At 41.4% G+C, this 21,652-nt stretch overlaps 1 protein-coding gene, 1 long non-coding RNA gene and 1 other non-coding gene across 3 annotated transcripts in view; 2 read left to right on the top strand and 1 right to left on the bottom strand.

Annotated features, from left to right (window-relative positions):
- Window positions 1-16,684, top strand: part of tmeff2a (transmembrane protein with EGF-like and two follistatin-like domains 2a) — a 144,324-nt gene extending 127,640 nt beyond the window's left edge. The window contains exons 6-10 of the mRNA XM_051959146.1: window positions 1,226-1,374; window positions 3,177-3,221; window positions 3,486-3,606; window positions 12,426-12,584; window positions 15,839-16,684. Coding sequence (XP_051815106.1) covers window positions 1,226-1,374; window positions 3,177-3,221; window positions 3,486-3,606; window positions 12,426-12,584; window positions 15,839-15,935 — 571 coding nt within the window. The 3' untranslated portion in view covers window positions 15,936-16,684. The remainder of the gene's footprint in view (window positions 1-1,225; window positions 1,375-3,176; window positions 3,222-3,485; window positions 3,607-12,425; window positions 12,585-15,838) is intronic.
- Window positions 16,685-18,697: 2,013 nt separating this feature from the next.
- On the bottom strand, window positions 18,698-21,164 carry LOC127537191 (uncharacterized). The gene is made up of 3 exons (XR_007946808.1): window positions 19,893-21,164; window positions 19,510-19,738; window positions 18,698-19,363 (listed from the first exon to the last, which is right to left on the bottom strand). It is a non-coding gene; the product is annotated as an uncharacterized LOC127537191 (long non-coding RNA).
- An 81-nt stretch (window positions 21,165-21,245) lies between these two features.
- trnas-aga (transfer RNA serine (anticodon AGA)) lies at window positions 21,246-21,327 on the top strand. Its single transcript has one exon. It is a non-coding gene; the product is annotated as a tRNA-Ser (tRNA).
- Window positions 21,328-21,652: the final 325 nt, after the last annotated feature.

Raw genomic sequence — 21,652 nt, 5'->3', positions numbered from 1 at the left:
CACACACACACACACACACACACACACACACACACACACACACACACACACACACACACACACACACACACACACACAGGAATACGTGGTCCTCCAATCTCAGTGTCATTTGCGCAGATGTCACGCATGTGGAGGAACCCACGCAGACACACAAGCACAAAACAGCTCGCACCGAAATTTCATCAAAAATTGCGGTGCGACAGCAAATTGGCCGGTTAATTTCCGAGAGCTAAAAGCATCAAGTAAGCTCTCGATTCTCAGAGAAACGAATGCATCACAGTCTGCTACAAAAACACAGCAGAAACATCAGTGTTATGGAAGAAAGTAACTGATTCATTATGCAGAGAAAACTGAGCCTGACAAATCTGAACATATTACAGATGTTGGCTGTTACAGTTTTGTATAAAAGCATTTCTAAGATTTAAACGTAACATCTTGAACCTAAGGAAAGCATCTGTTGTCAGTAATAAATGCATACATTTTAAGTAAATCAGGTGATTATAACTTTAAAGGTAATGCAGGCAAAAACGTGTGACTGTAATACACCTCGTATGACTGTTGAAGTTTTACACTTCAGCTTCATCAAGATCATTTTCAGAACTTTTCCGCCGTGTGGGTTTTGTTGAAAGATTTTACAAAAGGCCTGGTGTGATACCACAAACAAGCTGTTCAGTTGTCAAAAATGCTTCTCTTTACAAACTAGATCAGTGTGTGCTATAATAGTATTAGTTCATTATCTTCTATTTAGACTATTTTCCCTCTTATCTAAAATACATTTTTACATCTGACAACTTGAATGGTGTTCTTCTTTGTGCTGTCTCCTCTGCAAGACTAAAATATGATGCTTTGTTGTCTGCAATTCTTTCTTTATTAATTGTTTTCTGCACAACATTTGTCAGTCACACTTTTATTGCAGGCTGTCTCTTTCCGCAAAGTTAAATCCATTTGCTTTTGTATCAAATTGAATGAGCCAAAGCCCAGTCTGAACAGGATTACTATGCATGGTCCAGCATCCTGACTGAGTGCAAGCTGTCTCACTTCTAATCCCTGAATGAATTTGGGTTGCCTCTTGGAGTCAAACTCGCACATGAATCTCTCTGGAATAATGACGCTCTCATTTTCATTAATATTTCAGATAACATGACATTTTTTTTTAGGGTTTGACAGAGACAACACATTAGATACCAGGAAGTGTACCACTCTAATATCATTTCTTGTTCCTCAGGTGTGTTTGCAACATTGACTGTTCACACATCAGCTTCAACCCGGTGTGCGCCTCAGATGGCCGTTCCTATGACAACCCCTGCCAGGTGAAAGAGGCATCCTGTCAGAAGCAGGAGCGCATCGAGGTCAAGTACCTGGGCCACTGCCAAGGTCAGACACTCAAACGCCACGCGTGCATGCGTGCACTGACTCAACAGCGCCTTCACAAACACAGCTGAAGCCGTCAGTCTCTCTCAGGGCAGGTGTTCACCTCACGTTGACGTGAGGACATGGATGCAAGTGAGCTAAACGCAGACAGCATGATTCTATATCTCCTTCCAGCTGCAGTTCCAGCCACATTTCACAATTCTAGAAAGTTTCACTCAATCATATTTTGAAATGGCATGCAAAGATAATCCTCAAAACCCCACATCGCCTCCGCTGCCACTTCTATTGATAATTTTACTGAATGGTAGTCCCCCTTTTTAGTGTAGTATCTTTTATTTTGGTGCAGTATTTCAGGGGATAAAGTTGTTTTATTAATCTCTGTGCTTAAATCCATAAACTGAGTCATATTGCTAATCCATGTAGGAGAATGAAAAAGGCGCACGAGAATTCTTCTTTTGAATATGCAGTTAATTTTATTTCACTGTATTCAAGGTCTGTTCCAGCTATTTTATTCTTTTTTTAAAGATATTTTTGCTTTAAGATCTGGCTGAAAGTGTCATCAGATGGCAAACAGAGCAGAGATTTATCCATGGTCGCAATTCAGGGACATGCTCACGTCACAGTTGTTAGTGGCCTTAATAACGTAAGAGCGCATTCGAGAGCATTTTACTGGCTCTGCATCCACAGAGCATGAACAGGTCTTGTGCAAAGCAATGGAGAATAAATAAAGCAATCACTGCTAACTAGCTCTGGAACACAAATAGAAATCTGCATTCACCCTGTGGGTCCCTGATCAATTTGATCACGCTTCCACACATTCTGTTCCAATCAGAGAGAGCGAGGAGAGCAACAAAAGTGAGGGATTTAAACGTGGGAAAATAAACTTCATGTCAGCCAAGACTCAGAGTGGCTTCTTGCCTTTTAGATTGCTGGTTTACGTCTCACTTTTCGTACCATTATGAAACCATTTTACATTTCTGGAGGTAGTTCTGCTTGCTGCAGTAGCTCAACAAAAAAAGTACTGATGACCTTGCACTAACACAACAGATATAGATGCTCACATAATCAGGTGTTGTTTTATTGTAGCTGCAGTGTGTTCCATTTTCAACATCTCGCCTCCAGATAGTTTTAAAATTCATTAGATTTTTTTTTGTTTGCTTTTCCTTAAGTGGATGTCATACATACAAGGCTTGAGCTTCTGACCTCATCGAAAACCTTCTTTGTTTCTTTTCTGTGATTGTGCCTGCGGTGTTCTACAAATGAGCAAATATGCGGTGAAAGATGGGGGGGGGAGAGAAAAATAAGAAATGAGAAATTAAAAGTCACAGATCCAGGCACATTTCTTGCCATGGTTCTTGCATCATGAATCTGGAAAATGCTTTCACAATCTCACTTGGCGGGAATATATTCACTGACCTCTGAAAAAAAATAAACTGCAATAAAATGATCATGATTTGAAGGATATTGTCTAGCCATTGTGAAAAGAGGAATTCGATGCACCATCACTAAGGTGAGCAAAAATGCATTAGTCCCTCTGATCTTTTCTACCCTCCATTCTCCCCTTTGTTCAGGATAATACACTAAGGGAGATGGCCTCTGATTTTTGAAGAGAATGGGTCACATTTGTACGCATTAAGCACATAGGTGCCAACACCATATTAACCCTTTGTTGAGATGGTAATGTTCATTCAGCCCTCTCTACCTGCAACCAGTTAGAATGAATATCACATAATAAATGGGGTTGGGGCTAGAGGAGAGGTTACAGTGACCTGAGATCAGCTTTAATGTGTCTTTTACCTTTCCAGGAGACGGCATAAGAGATAGCACATTCGCTCGGACCGACATCCCGGGTGAGTGCTTCTGTGAAATTGGCAGAATAGCAAATTGCATGTGCTGTCACTCATAGATGAGTCAGAATCAGAATCAGACATTTCTCTCTCTTCATCCATTGTCATACACAGGTTTTTATGATTAATACCTTCTTTTTCTTATCAAAGTCAATGTCTTTCTTGTCCAGTACATTAATTTATGTGCACAGATGGCCCCAAACATGTAGGTATTAAACAACTATGGACTTTGTGTGTCTGTGTGTGTGTTTTTGTGTGTTTACACAGCAAAGGAAAAAGGGAGCGAACTGGCCCGTGGCCTGTACATCCCTTGTCCAGATCACTACAAAAACTACTGCGTCCATGGAGAGTGTCAGTTTCCCAGTATTCTGGCCCAGCCCTCCTGCAGGTACACACACACACACAAACAAATAAACACAGAGAGAGAGAGAGAAGGAGAGGGGAACTAGAAAATGACATTGACAATGATATTGTATATTGATATTGCAAAGGGATAGCCAAGTGTGCAACAAAGCTCTCCAACCAGGATACAACTGAAGTCATAATACACTGATGAGCAACAACAATGAAACCACTCATGGGTGAAGAGCCCAAAACATTAACCTGGCCTCCAAATCAGCTAGATCCCAATCATACAAGACATATATGAGATGGATGTAGCCTCTTGGTTTGGAAAGGGAGGCTGGAGTCTATCCCAGCTGACTTAGTCAAGACATGGGACACCTGTCACCGGTCTATGACAGGGCTACACATGGAGACAAGAACATTCACACCTAGGGACAATTTAGAATCACCAGTTACCTCAGCATGTCTTTGGACTGTGGGAGGAAGCCAAAGAACCCAATAAGAGCCCCCACATGCACAGGGAGAACATACAAACTCCATGCAGAAAGATCCCAGGCTGGGATGAGAACCAGGGATCTTCCAGCTATAAGGCGACAGCGAGGTAGCAAAAAGACGTCTTACCCCGAATTTCCACATAACGCGATCGTGCCGCGTCGCGCAACGGAGCAAAGCACCGCCGTCTTGCTCCGAAAGTCAAAGCACACCGCAAGCACTGCGCAGCGGCGCGCTGTCCGGATGGGGAGGGCTGCTCCTCAGAGAGACTCTCGTGTGAACAGCGATATCACGCGATAAAAACGCATGATATAAACAGAAAATAAATAAACCACACCTCATTTTGCTTCTACAAGGTCGCTGTGCTCAACCCAGCCACATTGCTCTGTGATTTACAGCACTTCTAACATGATTTATGTTTTGATCTCAAATGAGTGCTTTTCTTTATCCAATATTTAATTTTGTATGGTTTATTCTATACAAAAAATGGTAATTTCTCTTCGCCCATGGCGTCGTGTTGTATCTGGGACCCTGTTGACCTGATGCTCGTGCCTCCGGAGGTGTAATAACAACATATAGGAAAAAAATTTACGTCCGAGAGGTCGTGCATTGTGTTTTATTTTGACAGTTCCGGTTTAACTTCCTGTCTGGTGCTATCTCAACGACAGTGAATTTACGAGGTTTTGAAGCGGTGGCACAGAAAATAGACCTGAAGCAAATCTCCAGTGCCGTGGCGCGTGCCGGCGCTTCAGGGACGCGGCGCTGGTGCTCCGCAGCGCGTGCAGTGGAAATTGTCTGATAGAAGAGAATGGGTTCTAAGTGCTGCGCAGTACGATTCAAGAGCGCGGCGCTGCACAGCGCTTTCGCGTTATGTGGAAATTAGGGGTTACTGTATTCAAGGTTTATGACAAAATGACTCTACTTACCTTTACCGTGATTTGTTACCTCAGTGAACATTTTAAAATGGGTTTATGGATTTTATCACTAGTTTCCAGACTTTTGGAATTGAGCACGATGTCCACTTTTGTGGCACAATTTAGAGTAAAACAGATGATAAAATAGAGTATGTTTTAGGACTGAGCTACCTTTTGCTAAAGTGTCTTCAAGCTCTCCCATCAGATCCACATCTAGCTCGTTATGTCTGGTTTCAAAACACCACTATGGGGACAGTTAAATGACAGATTTAAGGCTTTACAGCAGTAGTTCACAAACCAGTAGATGACATCATAGTCCCTGTGTCCATCTTTTATATAGAGTATGATCCACTCAAACATATTCAGGATACACCCTGAAACAAGTCCAATCTACAGAGGGCCACCCGAACCCAAAGGACCCAAAGGCACACCACAGGCACCCCCAGAGATTAATGCCCCAATGGTTCACAGTTATTTTAGGAGCATGAGGGGGATCTACACAATATTGGGCAGATTTTATTGTTGTAGCTAACTGGTGTTAATGACATGGTTCCACAGTTCAGACCAAACAGTTTAATGGCATCTCCAGTTAAATTGCAAACTGCAACCAACTGAGTATCCCTCGCCTCACCTTCACCTTCCACGCACCGAGAAGAACCTACGGTGGCCATGAAAAACACATGAAAAAACCCTAAGACCTTCTGTCTATTTGTAACTACATGTGATTAAACATGAATGAAATTATAACTCTAAATATTAGATTCTATTTCCACACTAGACCTTTGACCACTATAGGCTTGTTAATTCATTATTTTTTTGTGTATTTAAGTATAGACCGTTTATTATCAGTTCATAAGGAGATGAATAGATTTTGAATAGTTAACTATCAATAATGCCATGTTGCCATAATGCCATATATCAGCTATTGCAGTGCATATACCCTTTTACAATCAATTCATTCTATTTATTTGAAAAACATTTGTACTATGTGACTCTGGCTGCACTCCGAGTATGAACATTAGAGGACTCACACTGCTTCTGTCTCTTCACCACACATTTTTTTTTAACCTCTCTCTCTGATCTGCTGGCTAATCAGCTGTAAAATTTTGCAACTGCTAGGCAAGTGCTGAAGCCCATTTATTTTTTAATCAGGCTTGTTTATACTGAATGAATATAAGCCAGTGTGCTAGGAGAGGAAAGTGTTTGAGATCCCCCCCGCTGTAGTGGTAAGCCAGGCTGTTGACCAGTCAAATGTGCTGCACTGCTTCAAATTAGTCCCATGTTGGATTTCTCGCTGCTTAATGAGGGTTCTGGTGTTTCCCTCCTCATGCATCATGATCTTTGGCCCTATTTCTCAGTGTCTCAGACTCCAATCCAGTCACACCTCCTATTGTGGTTCACACATGTGCCGCAGCAGAAAGTGGAAAAGGAATTGGTTAAGTTGAAAATAAACATATCAGACAGTGTGGTGATTAATGTCTACAGTCTTAGTCAGAGTCTCATAGCTCTGAAACATCTGTGCCGTTCTCAGACTAGCATGACAAAACACAAAGACACTTGTCTAAAAATTCACGTTGTTGCCTGCATGGTGCCGAGCAGCACAACGTGAACCCAAATCTGCAGATGGTTGCAGATTATTGGTTTTATTGAATTTGCACAATGATAGTAGAAACAAATAATCATTTGCTGGTGAATAATCTAAATGCTGGTGAAGCCATTTAAGCGACTGCATCAATTTTCAGCTTTATGGCGCTGTTTCAGGTTTAATTCGACTACACCTCACGTCGTAAATGGTCACGTATGGTAAAATGTGATGCAAGCATGTTAACTTTATCGTGCAATTCACAAATAAAACAAAATGCACCACTTTTGACAAAAAGTAAGTTAGAAAGCAGGCTGTGTTGAGGAGCCACTGTAATACTGCATCTCAAACAAAAGCAGCATAAACAGTGAGCCCTAACTGTGTGTGTGTGGGTATTGTGTAGCAGCTGGTGTCATTTGTAACAAAGAAACATAGTGGGCAAACTGTGTCCTGGTGTTACTTGTTTCAAATCAGCAGCAGATTTATCTACATATAGAATAGAATAGAATAGAATAGAGGCAAAGTTATGTGACGATCAACGTCTGTCTGTGTGTGATATTACTGAAAAAACGGAATAACGGATTTGGATAAACTTTTCAGGGAAGGTGACAAATGACACAAGGACCAAGTGATTAGATGTTGGGAGTGATGAAGACTTCTGTATCTTTGCGAGATAGCAACACGGCATCACTGTAACTATGACTATGATGATCACATTATTGCGATCCTACTACAAATCCACCGCTGCGGATTTATCAGGACTTATCCGCCAGAAATGATACAAGGGACAAGTGATTAAATTGTGGGGCTGTTTTTTGAGTCCCATCAATTCCGGCCGCTGGCTACATATGTAGATCACGCGATTCAGTATCTATACATAATGTTACACATGCAAAACACACGCCTGTGCTCAGCACGAGGTCATTTTGTTTGTGGGTACATCTATATTAAATGGCCACATTCTGTGTTGTCATCATTTCTGCCACAATTTTTTTCAAGATTTCAGCCATCAGAAATGACACAACGACTGAGCAGCCTTGGTGGAGTGCTACGCTCTCTGAGTGCTTTTCTTGTTATTTACTGGGATAGAATTTTTTGTCTCACCAAACGGGAAACCACAAGATAAGTAACAGGCTAGCAATTAGTTACATTACGCATTGAATACGTACAACACAACTGAACTACGTATACGGGTCAATCTTATCAGTTGGCCTGTATAGTTCAGAATATTGGCGGCACTTGGGATAAAGGACTACTTCTAATAAATTTTTGGTTGCTAGAGGGACTCTGCAGCACCTCTCAGAGTTCAAAGGCTCAGACTGGCTGAAGAGAGGATGGAAGCTGTCTGCCAGGATACTCCTTGCCGTCTTCCTCATCCTTCCAGTAATGCGCACACCCAGGGACTTTTAGGGTTTGCCAACTATTTTGCTTGCCAAACTGTAAAACACAGTCCTAGAAAGTTTACTCTTAGATCTGCAGGTCAGATGTCTGTACTAAGCAAGAAGATAAAAAGGTTAAAAAACTCTCAACAACAGTTCTGAGCACTAATATTAAGATCCGCTGACTAACAACAAGACCGCAAAGTTTTCGACGAGGATAAGGCTGTGTGTTTTGAGAATACACGCCTTAGTTTCAGAGAAGCTCACCATGTCTCTCCTGTTGCCTTCAGAGGGTTGCAGGGGTTTAATGATCTGAAGCTGAAATGTAAAGCAGCTGTTGATCACAGGCAGTGTAACAATCACTCGTATTTAATTATAGATAAAGGCAGAACGTTCACTTTAAATGTTCGTTTTTGATTTAAACGTATCTACTGGTTGGAGAGTGAATAATTTAAATGATGCATTTATGTTTCGAGCATTGCTCTTGTTATCACTGCACATTCAATCCTCAGTTTAGTTTGTTCTTCATGATAAAATCTCAGCAGCAGAGAGACGACAGTCGTGTTTCTGAAACTCCTTTTCTCAGCGCAAGATACCAAGCAGTCACATTGTGATGCCTTATTTTATTAACCCACGCCCAACTGTCTGCTGTAATTGGTGTTTTTCATATCATTAACAGTGGTAACTAGTGTGTGTTTTGTGAAAGAGATTGTTTGTAGTGAGAAACCCAAAAACAATCATCCACTAATTGGAGATTCTCTCAGCTTTGCGGTGCTTTACAGCATTTTTCATGTCTTAGTTTTGTTTTTTGTCCTTTTACCAACAGCTGTATTGTTATGGTTCACTCTCATCAGGGTGGGTTCAGATAAGCAGAAAAAAAACTCATAAAGCAAAAGTACACTACCAGTCAAAAGTCTGGACACACCTTATCAGTCAATGCTTTTTATTTATTTGTATTATTTTGTACATTGTAGATTAATACTGAAGATTAACACTTTTTTGTTTACAACCTGTTTACATATGCAGCTACAATGTGTAAAATAGTTAAATAAAAACAATTGAATGAGAAGATGTGTCCACAGTCTGAACTTGTAGTGTAAAAGTCAACATCTAGTGATCGGATGCGGCAGAGCATTCTGCATCTGAACAGTCAAACGCAAAATTCTCAAAGCGTGTTTTTGCTGGAGCTGTAAATATGTTGCTGCGAATGCATTAGGCACGTCAACTTTCTAAAGTGATAATCCTATAAGGAAGCAAGGAGCTTCAAAATGTCCATATTTTAAAGGATTTTGTGATATTTGGGCTTTAAATGCGCAGAGATACACACAAAAAAAACACAACAAATAACAGACATTTCACACACACATTTGCACACGGCTAAATCACAGCCACACAGGTGCAAATGACAGCACACACGCGTACATATATTTACATCGGCACACGGAATACACTTGAAAACACACAGCATTCACGCACATTTACATAAAAGCACAATGAGGAACGATATTAGAACCAACCTCCCACACACACAGTGGATATACATGTGTGCTGCTCAGGTCTGCCATCTTTTACAGCCTGATAGTGTTGCAGCCAGGGGGTCTTGGTGTCTCTCTCTCTCTCCTCATATCTCTCTCTTTTCTCTCTAACCTCGATCGTCCCAGCTCACCCAGCCAGACCTTCTCCTTGCATACAGAGCAGAGCTTATCAGACAGAGTGTGAAGGGTCTCTGCTGCCCCCTGTTGGATGTAGGAGTGGGAGGCTGCATCCTAATGAGAAGGGGAGCACAGTGGTCTCTGTGGGAGTGCTGTGTGTCTCTCTTTGTGTGTGTGTGTGTAAGTGTGTGTGCGTGTACATGAGTGTGGAAACTGCACAGCCCCCCAAACGGAACAAGGTTGCAACGTTCATCTCACACACTGTCAGGTCGAAAGGGATAGAGAATGTGAAGGAGACTGTGTTTGTGTATGTTTGTGCCAAACAAGGATGTGCAGGTGCTGGTGGGTAACAACCTCCCCAGAGACGGGAAAAGCAGGTAAAGAAGAAGAGATGGAGAGAGAGAGAGAGAGATTAAAAGGTGGACCGTTTTAGCTCGTCTCCGAGGACAAAGATCGTCTCCATCAGTCTCTATTTCTGTGTGTCTGAGCATGCATATGTCTGCTTTTTTCAGGCGACACCCACTCTAAACTGACCCAATCTGAGTCCTGTTATGATGTTGGGGGAGAGCAGTATACAGCACCGTGAAGAATTAGCTGAATGCATCACTAATAGGTTTCTGTTTGGATTCTTTCTCATTTCCAGATTTTCATTTTTGTCTTCTATTTTTACCAGTTTCTGTTCATTCCAATATGTACTCCAAAAAAGCCCTGTTCCCGTGTGCCAGAAAACATTGGATTTACACTTGACGCGAGGTGTTAATGACATTTTCACCACAGCTACTAACAGCATAGATTTCCAGTACAGTGTTGGATTTCAGCCACTGATGGCACCACCGCAACACACGATGCTTTAATTAGAATCCCTGCAGTAACTGTGCTTATGTTCCTTTTCATTCCTTATTGTCTTCACTGTAAACAGTCTCCTGGTATCAGAAGCTTGTAGAAGAAAACACTAAGCAGCTCGAGCTGACTAATCGCAGCCCTTACAGTTTCTCTCTGGGAGTCTACGCTTAAGTTATGGCAGCTGCTTGTGTGGGTTCCACAGTGACACACATCTATAGTTCCAGCATTAGTGTGCACCAGAACAAAGAGAGCATTGTGCATTTGTAGACATTAGGTGTGAACATACTCAGACTTTATCCCTCCTCCTTTTTTCCCACTGCAAGCCCCATCAGTCATGTTGATCTAAACAGTCACAGCAGAGAAAAAGCACAGTCACCAGACTGTCACAGAAATGTACTGAGCCTCTCAAAAGTCATGGTGGGGCTATTTTTGGAGTATTATCTAAGAGAAAGTTCTGGTCAATGTGAAGAGGTGGTGTGCTGGTCCAGTTTTAATACACTGCCAGTTTGGGGGAAAATATATCAGGAAAAGGAAACATGATGTGACACTTTAAATGATACATTTATTGGCCATGATTCATCTTAAAAGGCCGATCTGTGACAGTATCCGGCTGCTGCTGGTCAGCACAGCTGCTTTGTCAGGTTGTGATGGTGAATCTGTGGCTGGATATAAGGTGATTTTTCAAACTTAAATCTGTTGTGATGTGTGTGGTGAATATTTCCAGCTGTACCAGTGTTTGACCGTGCAGTGCTTCAGTGGCAGACGTGTTACCAAGACGCCACAGGAGTTCAGGAATACGGTCACTTCAATATAACACCCAGACAGAAACACCAACACTGCACACACACAACTACTGAACGTAGTCAGTGTAACAATCCCTGGAAATGGATGTGCTGCAACTATAACTCTAACAACCAAAGCAGAGCCACGACTACAGCCTCAGTGACAGCTGTGTCATCGACAGCTGCAGCTGACAGATTAATAAGCTGATTACTTTCTCAATCAGTCGATTAGTTGTTTGGTCTGTAAAATGTCAGCAACCAAAGATGTTGAGTTTACTGATATGGAAGAGGAAAGAAAACAGATAATCTTCACTTTAAATATGCTGCAATGAGAGAATTTTGACTTCCGTCCATTCGTTATCTATACACCGCGTAATCCTCATTAGGGGCAGGAGTCTATCCCAGCTGACTTAGGACAGGTCACCAGTCTATCACAGGGCTATATATAAAGACAAACGATCACACTCACATTCACACCTACGGACAATTTAAAGTTACCAATTAACCTCAGCATGTTATTGGACTGTTGGAGGAAGCCACGGGACTCGGTGAGAACCCACAAATATACTTGGAGAACATGTAAGCTCCAAGCAGGAAGATCCCAGGCCCATGCAAAGACGTGAACTGTGTATCTTCTAGCTGCAAGGCAACAGTGCTAACCACTGGTCTACTGTGCAGCCCCTAATTTTGACTTGTCTTGCTTAAAGTATTACTCAAACCAGTTATTTGGTTATTAAATTGTGGGTGAATTTAATTGGTGACGACCAAACGACTAATCGATTCATCATTGCACTGATAATGCCATCCCAGGTCTGTTGGCTTTCTACGGAGCTACAGCAGCAGTGTTTAGTGAGAGAGCTGCTGAACCAGCTACTGTAGCTATCTTCAAGAATGCAGATTTGTTCCTGAAGTCACAAGCAACAGCAGTCTGCTATAATGCATGACACAGTATCATCATACAGTTAAGCCTTCCTCTATGGGTGAGAGGTAACATTAACGCGAGGTCACGCAAAAGTAGTCCTGAAAAAATTTCTCTCAAGGACCCTTTGTGTGATGCAGTGCTCCAGCACAATGTCTTTATCAAATAGGTAACGGCGTTTCATTTAGAGTCACTAAAAGGATTTAACCTGCCGCTCAGTTCAAAGCAATGACTCCCTTTCTTTCTCTTTCTCCTCATTTGTGTGTGTGTGTGTGTCTATGTGGTGTGTGTGTGTTCAGCTGTGACACGGGTTTTAGGGGCCCTAAGTGTGACATCAAAGAGTACAACGTGCTCTATGTGGTGCCAGGCTCTGGCAAACTGCACTACGTCCTCATCGCCTCTATCATTGGAGCACTCCAGGTGGTCATCATCTGTGTGGTGGTGCTCTGCATTACCAGGTGAGTCCTGCCCTCACACACACACACACACACACACACACACACACACACACACACACACACACACACACACACACACACACACACACACACACACACACACACACACACTCACAAACACAGCCTACTAATGAGCCTGGGAGCAGTGTTTTCCATGTTGTGTGTGTTTGGAAGTCACAAGCTCCCGAGCCTGGAGGAAACAGCTGAAAGGTCACCTAGCTTTTCACAACGGAGAGAAAGTACTGTCACTTTCCCCGAGGGCACGCACACACATCTGACAACATGCAGTGTGTGCGCACAAGCACTGATACACAGAGTTATCTGTGTAGGCAAGCATGCACACTTGTGTTTTAACAGGCGTTTTGTATTCACAGTAAAAACCCACCCACACATGTACCCACAAACGCACACACGCACACACATATATAGCCTGCAGCTTGTCTGCCTCGGGCTGACCTAAGCAATTTATGACATTTAATAAAAGATTTTAAAAGAGTTTTGGCCGAGACAAAACTGCTCCTCCGAGCAAAGGAGGGGAGGAGGAGGGGGGACGAAATGAGAGAGCGAGCAGTTGTAAAGGGGCAGGGTGAGAGGGTAAGGAGAGAAGATAAAGAAGCAAAGAGAGAATTTATAACACCAAACGCAGCTACAGTAGCACTAATGTATCCTGCAGTTCAGCGATATCCATTTAACACGGACATATTAAAAACTCTGCCTTGAGAAGTTCATGGCTTTTACTTGTTACAGTGGAATCAAGTGAGTGAAGAAACAAATGGATGACCTCTGTGCTGGACAGACTGCTTGTAGTTCATGTATTGCATGTTGCTGGAGTTTTATGTGATTTTTGCTTATTATAAACATTCACCATTCACTTAAAGGACAAGCAGGCGATAGTGGAGAAGGTCATCTCTATGCTCTGCATCCTGACATTCTGTCAAATCTGCGAAAAGGTCTGCCCCAAAGGATTTCAGTGCAAAATATCATGTTGTTACCATGTTATTCTGTTTTTTTCCCCCAGTTACCCTACTCATATCGCATAAAAAAAGAACAGAACAAAACCAGTAATGCCTATTTTGTGTCTTGAAACATTCTGACCTCTCTATCCTAACCCGAAACCCTCCAAAGAAACAGAAGCTTTTACATTTTTATAAAGGCGTAGGGATTTCAGAAAACATATGGACACTTTGAACAAATACTGTGACTTCTTATTTTCCAGCTGCAAAAATCCAGAAAAGAAAACAGGCATTAATAAAACAAAATGTATATATGGTTTACTCATCTGATTTGCCTTCAGTTGCTCCCTTTGTGCCTGCAGCAACAGTTTTTGTGAACGGTGGTGAATCTTTCAGCAACCGTTGTTACCCTGGACTTCACCTCTCAGTCAACACAGGTTGCCCTCTCTTATTGGAGGAGATTGTCAAGCCTACACAGCCAGAGAGGAAGACTGCAAGAACTATTCAGAGCTGAAAATGGCCATTAGGCCTAGTCCACGGGTATTTTTTTCCTCCTTCGTTCTCAAAAACCAAGCACTCTCAACAGTAAGCCAAAACAACAGGCAGCGATATACCTCTAACCTAAAGCCATGTCAGCCAATCAGAAAACTGAAATAATATCTATTACTTGTTCTCACCACAGACTGTACATTAAAGATAGACTTGGCCTCTGGATTTGAACAGTGAAGCCAATGCAGACCTTAAACCTGCATTCTTTGTAACAGCCACTAGGGGCCTCTGGTTGTAAAAAATAAAATAAAAAGAAGTCAGATTGCACAAAGTCTATGAAAAAATGTATCTACTTCTTGCCTGATCTGTTTCCTCATCAACACTTTGATAGAGAGTTCATGATCTCAATTGTTAGTTTCAAAGCTTCTTCAATGCAGCAAGGTGTTTATTTTGTAAATTATCATCCCATTTTAAGGAAAACTGGTGATAAAGCAGCGTGTGATTCAAGGTGGAGCTACTTTGTGATAAACAGAGGGCTGCTATTGCTGTGTGTAGTCAGATCCACTAACTCATTGCAACTGATTTAAAAAGAGCAAGGTGGCCACTGCTAAATTTCAAACTCAATGGTTTTAAAATGGTAGTGTACAAACCATTGAGTGGTATCATGGTGACTATGTCCATCTTTTATAAAGAGCCTGTGGTTCTAGTAGCCTACTAATCACTACACATTGTGAAAAAATATCTGTGAACTGATTGTGATGCGTGTGTTCCATGATACAGTGGTGGATTCACTACAGATTTACTTGTAAACGTGTAAAAAAGTCTTGCTAGCAATGTTAGCACCAACACTATTATCACTTCTGCCATTGTACAGAATCAGAACAGGAGAAGAACTGTGCAAACTCTGACTCACACATGCCAAACCTCCCATTATCTTTCAAAACTGAAAACTCAGTTTCTAATAATTCTTCAATTTTCAGTGACCTTAAACAGCATTTGCATGTGAACAAAAAGCCAAAAGACATAGAAAAAGCTATCTTCCATAAAAACACATTTACATGAGAACAAGGTCTTCATCTCTATAATTATTTACTGTTACTAACTGAACATTGCTTGGAAACAACACTGTACTGAACCGATGTAAAGAAGTGCTTGGGCAATACCATCAATTACATAGCTTTTCTATTTTACTTACGCTACCATTTATTATGAAACAAGATCCAATTTTGTCATAAATTAATGGTGGCTATAAAAAACCCCAAAAATGCACACTGGTGTTCATTGTAGCAAGACAAGTGCAAATGTAAAATATAAGGATATGCACTACCGTTCAGAAGTGTGGGCTCACTTAGAAATGTCCTTAGTTTAAAAGAAAAGCAGTTTTTTTCAAGGAAGATAACATTAAATTAATCAGATACTGTATACAATCTAGACATTGATAATGTGGTCAATGACTATTGTAGCTAGAAACAGCTGATTATAATGGAATATCTACATAGAGGTACAGATCAACATTTCCAGCAACCATCACTCCTGTGTTCTGATGCTACATTGTGTTAGCTAACGGTGTTGAAAGGCTGATTGATGATTAGAAAACTCTTGTGCAATTATGTTAGCACATGAATAAAAGTGTGAATTTTCATGGAAAGCATGAAGTTGTCTGGGTGACCCCAAACCTTTTAACGGTAGAGCATATATTAGATAATACTTGAGCAGGATCAGATCACTGTTGGCTTTGGTCTTTTGATGGGATATAGTAACACTGAGAAAAGTATCTTCTTGTTTCTCTCCTTCACCTGTGTCTTTGTCCAGGAAGTGCCCACGGACCAACAGGATCAACCGGCAGAAGCAGAACAATGTTCACTTCAGTTCAGAGAATACCATGCGCGCCTCCACTCGACTTATCTGAGCCCAGACACACCGGACAGCGTCCTCTTCACGTTATGGGGCGCTGTGGCGTTAGATGTTCCCCCTAGTAGGCCAACCCTGAAAATTAGCATCTGCTTCCCCTCACCCCTCGCCCTCTCTCCCAGTATGAACTTGAGGAACGCCCATGGAGCAAAGACAGAGCTGGCACACCAGTCAGTGGTGAGACTCACGCGCTGGGGTAATGTTGTCATCAGTCGCCACCGCCGCCAGCAACACCCCCCCCCCCCCCCCCCCCCCCCCCCCCCCCCCTCCAGTTGCCCATGTATCTCCTTACACCTTCTTCTGAAGGTTCTCCTGAAAAACTGAACTGTGAGGTCTTGGGGCCGAGGGGCCGCTGAGGATACTGAATGTGTGTGTGTGGGTGTGTGTGAATGTGTATTAGATGTGTGCGCTTTGTTAGAGGCGGGCTAGTCGGTGTCTGTTGTTTATAGATGAGGGGTACAAGCAAATCGGGGTAGTGCAAAGCAGGGTAACGGGCTTTAAATGAGGTGTGTGTTCAGTCCGGGAGGGGGGTGGGGGGTTTTCGGGGCTACACGTGATGCCTTGCACCTTGTGTTATAGGAGACCTTTGACAGAGGGCACAATGTTATTATAGAGCTCTCTGTTCGGTTGTGACGATGACGTCAGCTACTGTATCTTGGGTTCTATTTCCAATAGTTATTACTACGTTGTCTTGATGGGGTCATTTTTCTGTAAATGTAAATAAATAATTTATATCACGAAATGTAACACGATGTGTCGGCCTCTGTTTGCCATGTAGTTCATATTCATTACAGTTCCTCAAATGAATACATGCAGAACTGATCCTGTGCTACGTAACAATCAGCGATTCAGTTTACTAGTTCGGCTGTTTTGCTGTTTCAGTGGCAGAATACAACTAAGTACCTTTATTATACTTTTATTTTTCAGTACAATTCTGAAGTTACTGTACATTACTATACAGAGGGGTAGAAAAGTGAAAAAATCTGGGGGGAAAATCTGACAGTGTTCAGATTTCGAAACATACAATAACACAAGAAGGTCTGGCTTTTAAAGTGAACAAGAAATTTCAATTTCTGCATTATTTCTAGCTCAGCAATCAAACTGAAGCAAAATAGTGAAATCAAACTCTAGTTCCTTTCTGCAAAAGGTCACAATTCCTTGAGCTGTTTTCTTCACTGAAGCGGGGCTCAGATGACACTCAGGTTGATTTGATTGCCTCGTCAACTAAATCAGTTTGCAGCCGTTGTTTGTCTGTTAAAATACCTCTGTGTCTCAAGCTTACAGCCAAACAATGCTCGCTAAGTTGCACTGTGATACTGGGAAAACCACAGCTATGTGAAAGGCTTTGGAAGTCACAGCTACTCAAAGCAAAGAGGAGCTTCCTCGGTATCGAGGGAGCAGTCCACTTCACTTTAGAACACTTTGTGGAAGCTGGATCAGTTGTATCCAAAGCCGAATCGGGCGGACCAGAGGTGAACACACCATCAGAAGATCAATATGTCAAGCATTGCTCTTTGAGAGATAAAATAGTTACTTCATCACAGACAGACTTTTGTCCTGAGACTCCAATCAGCAAAAGCCCTGTCAAAAGAAGGCTGTCTGATAGAGTCTCAGAAGACGATGAGCAACTCTACTTCACTTTTAAGGAGGAGAAGCAAAGCCGGACTCTGGGACTGGACTGAAACGAAGCAGGATTTCACAGTGGATGATGAAAAATAAAGTCTTATTCACTGATGAATCCAAATTAAAGATCTGTGGCAGTAATGTAAGGAACAGTACTGTGGTGAAAATAGTGAAGTCAAAGATGTTCTGGAGTTGGACACCTGCAGTGAATCAACTCAACCCTGACTAAAGAGAAGCAGCTCTCTATTAACCAGAGACATGTTCCATCCTGTAGTCTGAAGGTCAGTGGAGATGAATTCCTACTGCAGCAGGATGAGCTTTGACTTGAAGACTAAAGAAGACCAACAAGAGCTGACTTTCATGTACTTTCTTCCCCAGTCACCTGATCTCAACTCACTGAACATTTAGGAGGCACTGAAAAACAACAAAAAGCTCTTTGGAGCAAGTGTTGGGCTGAATAAAGAATTCATTAAAGCAAATATGTGATATTCCTCTATTCACATTTTTCAGAAATGTAATTTTGCACGGAACTTGTTACACTGATATTAATTATGATGAAATGTTTTGTATACAATTCAGAACAAATGTAAAACTGATTCATCTTATATGTAAACACTTTTTACCAGCAGTTAGAGGTATTTATTGGTTACTTCAAACAGAATTGTTTTAAAGACAAAACATATGATAATAAGAGTATGATGCGTTAATAGATTAAAATAACCAGCATATAGAAGTGGCTAAAAATGACTCGGTCCATCTTCACCAACCACAGTTTTGCTGTATCTGCTACTCACAAACACATCAGAATATTGCTAATAATAATGATTAAAAAAAATAATGCTAACAAATGATGTATTCAATTAAACTTCTAATACAACAGTGTGCTTATATTGGTCTGTTTTTGTAGTATTGCTGCTTTTATTGCAGTGCATGTGAGATTCCTTCACCACTGTGCTGCTAGACTGATTTTAGTATGTTCAGGCTTTACAATACGGGACACACACTTTTCATTTATTAAAAATAAACAAGGATGTTACTGCTGGTTAATCACTAATTACTACTGGTAAAATCTTATTGTCTTCAGAGAAGCATTATTTGATGTTTTCAATTTCACACAGAAATGTCAAGTATTGGCGGTACTTTAAGATTACTTTATATATACAGCATTGTTCAAAAGTTTGGGGTCACTTAAATGTCTTTATTTTTGACAGAAAACCAGTTGTCTTCATTGAAGATAACATTAAATTAATCAGAAATACAGTCTAGACACTGTTGGTGTGGTAAATGACTATTCAAGCTGGAAACAACTGATTTTTAATGAAATATCTACATAGGGGTACAGAGGAACATTTCCATCAACCATCACTCCTGTGTTTTAATGCTACATTGTGTTAGCTAATGGTGTTGAAAGGCTAACTGATGATTTTTAAAAAAAAACGTGCAACTATGTTAGTTCTGTTTTTGTTTTTTGTTTTTTGCAAATAGTTGCAATAGCAACTTATATATTTTTTCAGCAATAGCAATTACACTACTTGCAAATGATTGCAGCAGTGAATGAACATATTTACTTGTAAATAAAATAAATATAAAAGACAAATAAAAATAAAATAAATAAAAATAAAAAAGATATTAAGGTGGCTGTAGACAGTGACTATTAACTGAGGGATGGGCATGATTCTTCCTCTTGTGTCCCTCGGCCTGTTGCGTGCTTGCATAAACTCTTTGGCGAGTCTGAGGCAAACACACTCACAGACCTTGTGTACCTCAGGGTCCTGGGCTGCTTGGCCACGAGTCATGTATAGTCTGTGGACAGAAACATGATATGATCTGGACTGTGAACAAGGATGTCACATCATGAAGAACCAAGTGACAATGTCACAGGGATTGCAATAAAATAACATGCACTGATCTGTATTAAATCAAAATGATAGCAAATTGTGGTCAAGTACCTCTCTGCCGCCTGCTGTCCAGGTGCAGAGCCACTCGGCTTCCTGGGTGCTCTCCACGGTCCTCCTGATGCCTGTCTTCTCTCCCTGTCTCTGTGTCTCCTTTCCTTCTCTCTGTGTCTCCTCTCCTTGCATCCGTGTCTCCTTTACCTGTGTCGAACCGGACTCGCCCTGCCTCCGTCTCAAACTCTCCTGCCTCACTGGAGCCAGCACCTGATGATAGATCTGCTGACTAGGAGGGGATGTACAAAAACAGGGTCATGCTACATGCAAATAGGAATCCTACACTGCTAATTTCCTCCAGAATTGTGCAACTACATATTGCTCAATAAACAAATCCCCATGCTACAGTGACTCATCATGACTTAGTAAATAATTTCACTTACCTTATGGAACCCACAGGAGCATCTCAGACTTCTCTCAAACAGATCCCTCGTATGGCTCTGCAGGGGGCAAGCATCTATTTTTTCCAAGGCCTCTTTCCATTTCTTGGCCCCTGGTCGTTTGCCAGTTGAAAAATGGTATTGCCCCTGGGCATATTTTAGGCATATGTCCTTCCGGTAACTATCTGGTTTTCCTTTCTTAGTCATCGGTAGACATTAAATATAAAACAGGTTAATGCCAAGCTAGTAGGTGGACATAAAGAACAGAGGATATTATGCATGTAAGTATGCTTATATTGTTGTTGTGAAGCACTTTGTAAATGTTTTCAAACCTGCTATATCAATATTGCTGTTTGTATTTTTTATTATTAGTCAGATGTAAAACGAATGAAAAATTAAACTAATTATTATAAGTTTAACTTTTAATTGTTAAATTATTATTATACTACTTATTATGCATGTTTAATACAGCTGGATACATCTGTCTGCTATGTTCAAACACATAACCAGGCTCCATTACCGGCGGGGAGAAAATGCCACACAGAGCCAATAAATTACTGTTATACTAGCGAAAAATGAAACTTGCCACAATTCAATCAAATCTTAAGGCTTTTCGCGAGAAATCGGCAAAGTTTACACGGCACACAAACAAATAAATAAGTTACTACTGGTCTTCTGATTCTGTCATATCACCAATATTCCTACCGTCGCCACACTATGCTGATATGTACAGTGACGCTATTACAGGCAGAACTCCGTTAGCAAAGCGGCTACTTAAGTAGAAAAGTAGAAATACAAGTTGAATAACGTGCTAACTTCAAGGGAAATTGAATCCCGTACTGTTTTGTCACATCGTTTTATATTCGGCTTAAATTCTGCGTTACTTTTCTGAGTTTTAATCAAGTTTCCAAACCTTTTCTGCACTTTTCCCGGGTGGGTCTTATGTGGTGAAAAACATGGCCGACATTCTGAAGAGGTTTTTGAGCATGTGATGGGTTGCTTTGCCTCTTCGAACGGTACCTGTTACCAAGCAAAGGATTGGCTCTTTTGCCCCCCATCGTTAGGAACTGTTAGGACTTTGTTAGGAGCTGTTAGGAACTTTGTTAGGAATTGTTAGGACTTTGTACAGTCCATTAAGCTGACAGCAAGCAACAAGTGTGAGCCGCCACCAGATGGAGCTGTATCCTCCATTAACATGTTTGAGCACAAAATGAAACTTTGCACCAGCGACCATATGCCAGCGACTACACAGAGCCTGAACATGTATGAGGATTTTGAAAGAAAGTACATCATCGAAATAACATTCCACACAGTCTATAATCTGAAAACATTCTCGATCATCCCTCACTGTCGACAGTTGTCGTGGCCGAGTGGTTAAGGCGATGGACTAGAAATCCATTGGGGTCTCCCCGCGCAGGTTCGAATCCTGCCGACAACGTGCCATTGTTTTGCATTTTTGTTTTCGCCCCCCAATAAATGTACTGCTACGAGTTCCTAACACATCCAAACAAGTTCCTAACACATCGGAACAGTTCCGAACACATTCCTAACACGATCAAAGAGTTCTAAACTAGAGTCCCTACATTATCAGAGTTGCGACAACTGGGGCTTTGACGCCATTTTGTTTCCATTCACTCAATATGGGACGCGCAGCGCGAGGTGCACATTCACGAAAATTAGCTATTTGTGGATTGCTTACTGATTTCAAGACATGTTTTGGGCAAAATAGTTTACTGGCTTGTTTTTTTCTGGATGTCCAAGGT

The sequence above is a fragment of the Acanthochromis polyacanthus genome, chromosome 14 (genome assembly GCF_021347895.1).
Source record: "Acanthochromis polyacanthus isolate Apoly-LR-REF ecotype Palm Island chromosome 14, KAUST_Apoly_ChrSc, whole genome shotgun sequence".
Classification (NCBI taxonomy): domain Eukaryota; kingdom Metazoa; phylum Chordata; class Actinopteri; family Pomacentridae; genus Acanthochromis; species Acanthochromis polyacanthus.
The sequence above is the reverse complement of the archived record's forward strand: the minus strand, read 5'-3'. Positions and strand labels throughout refer to the sequence as shown.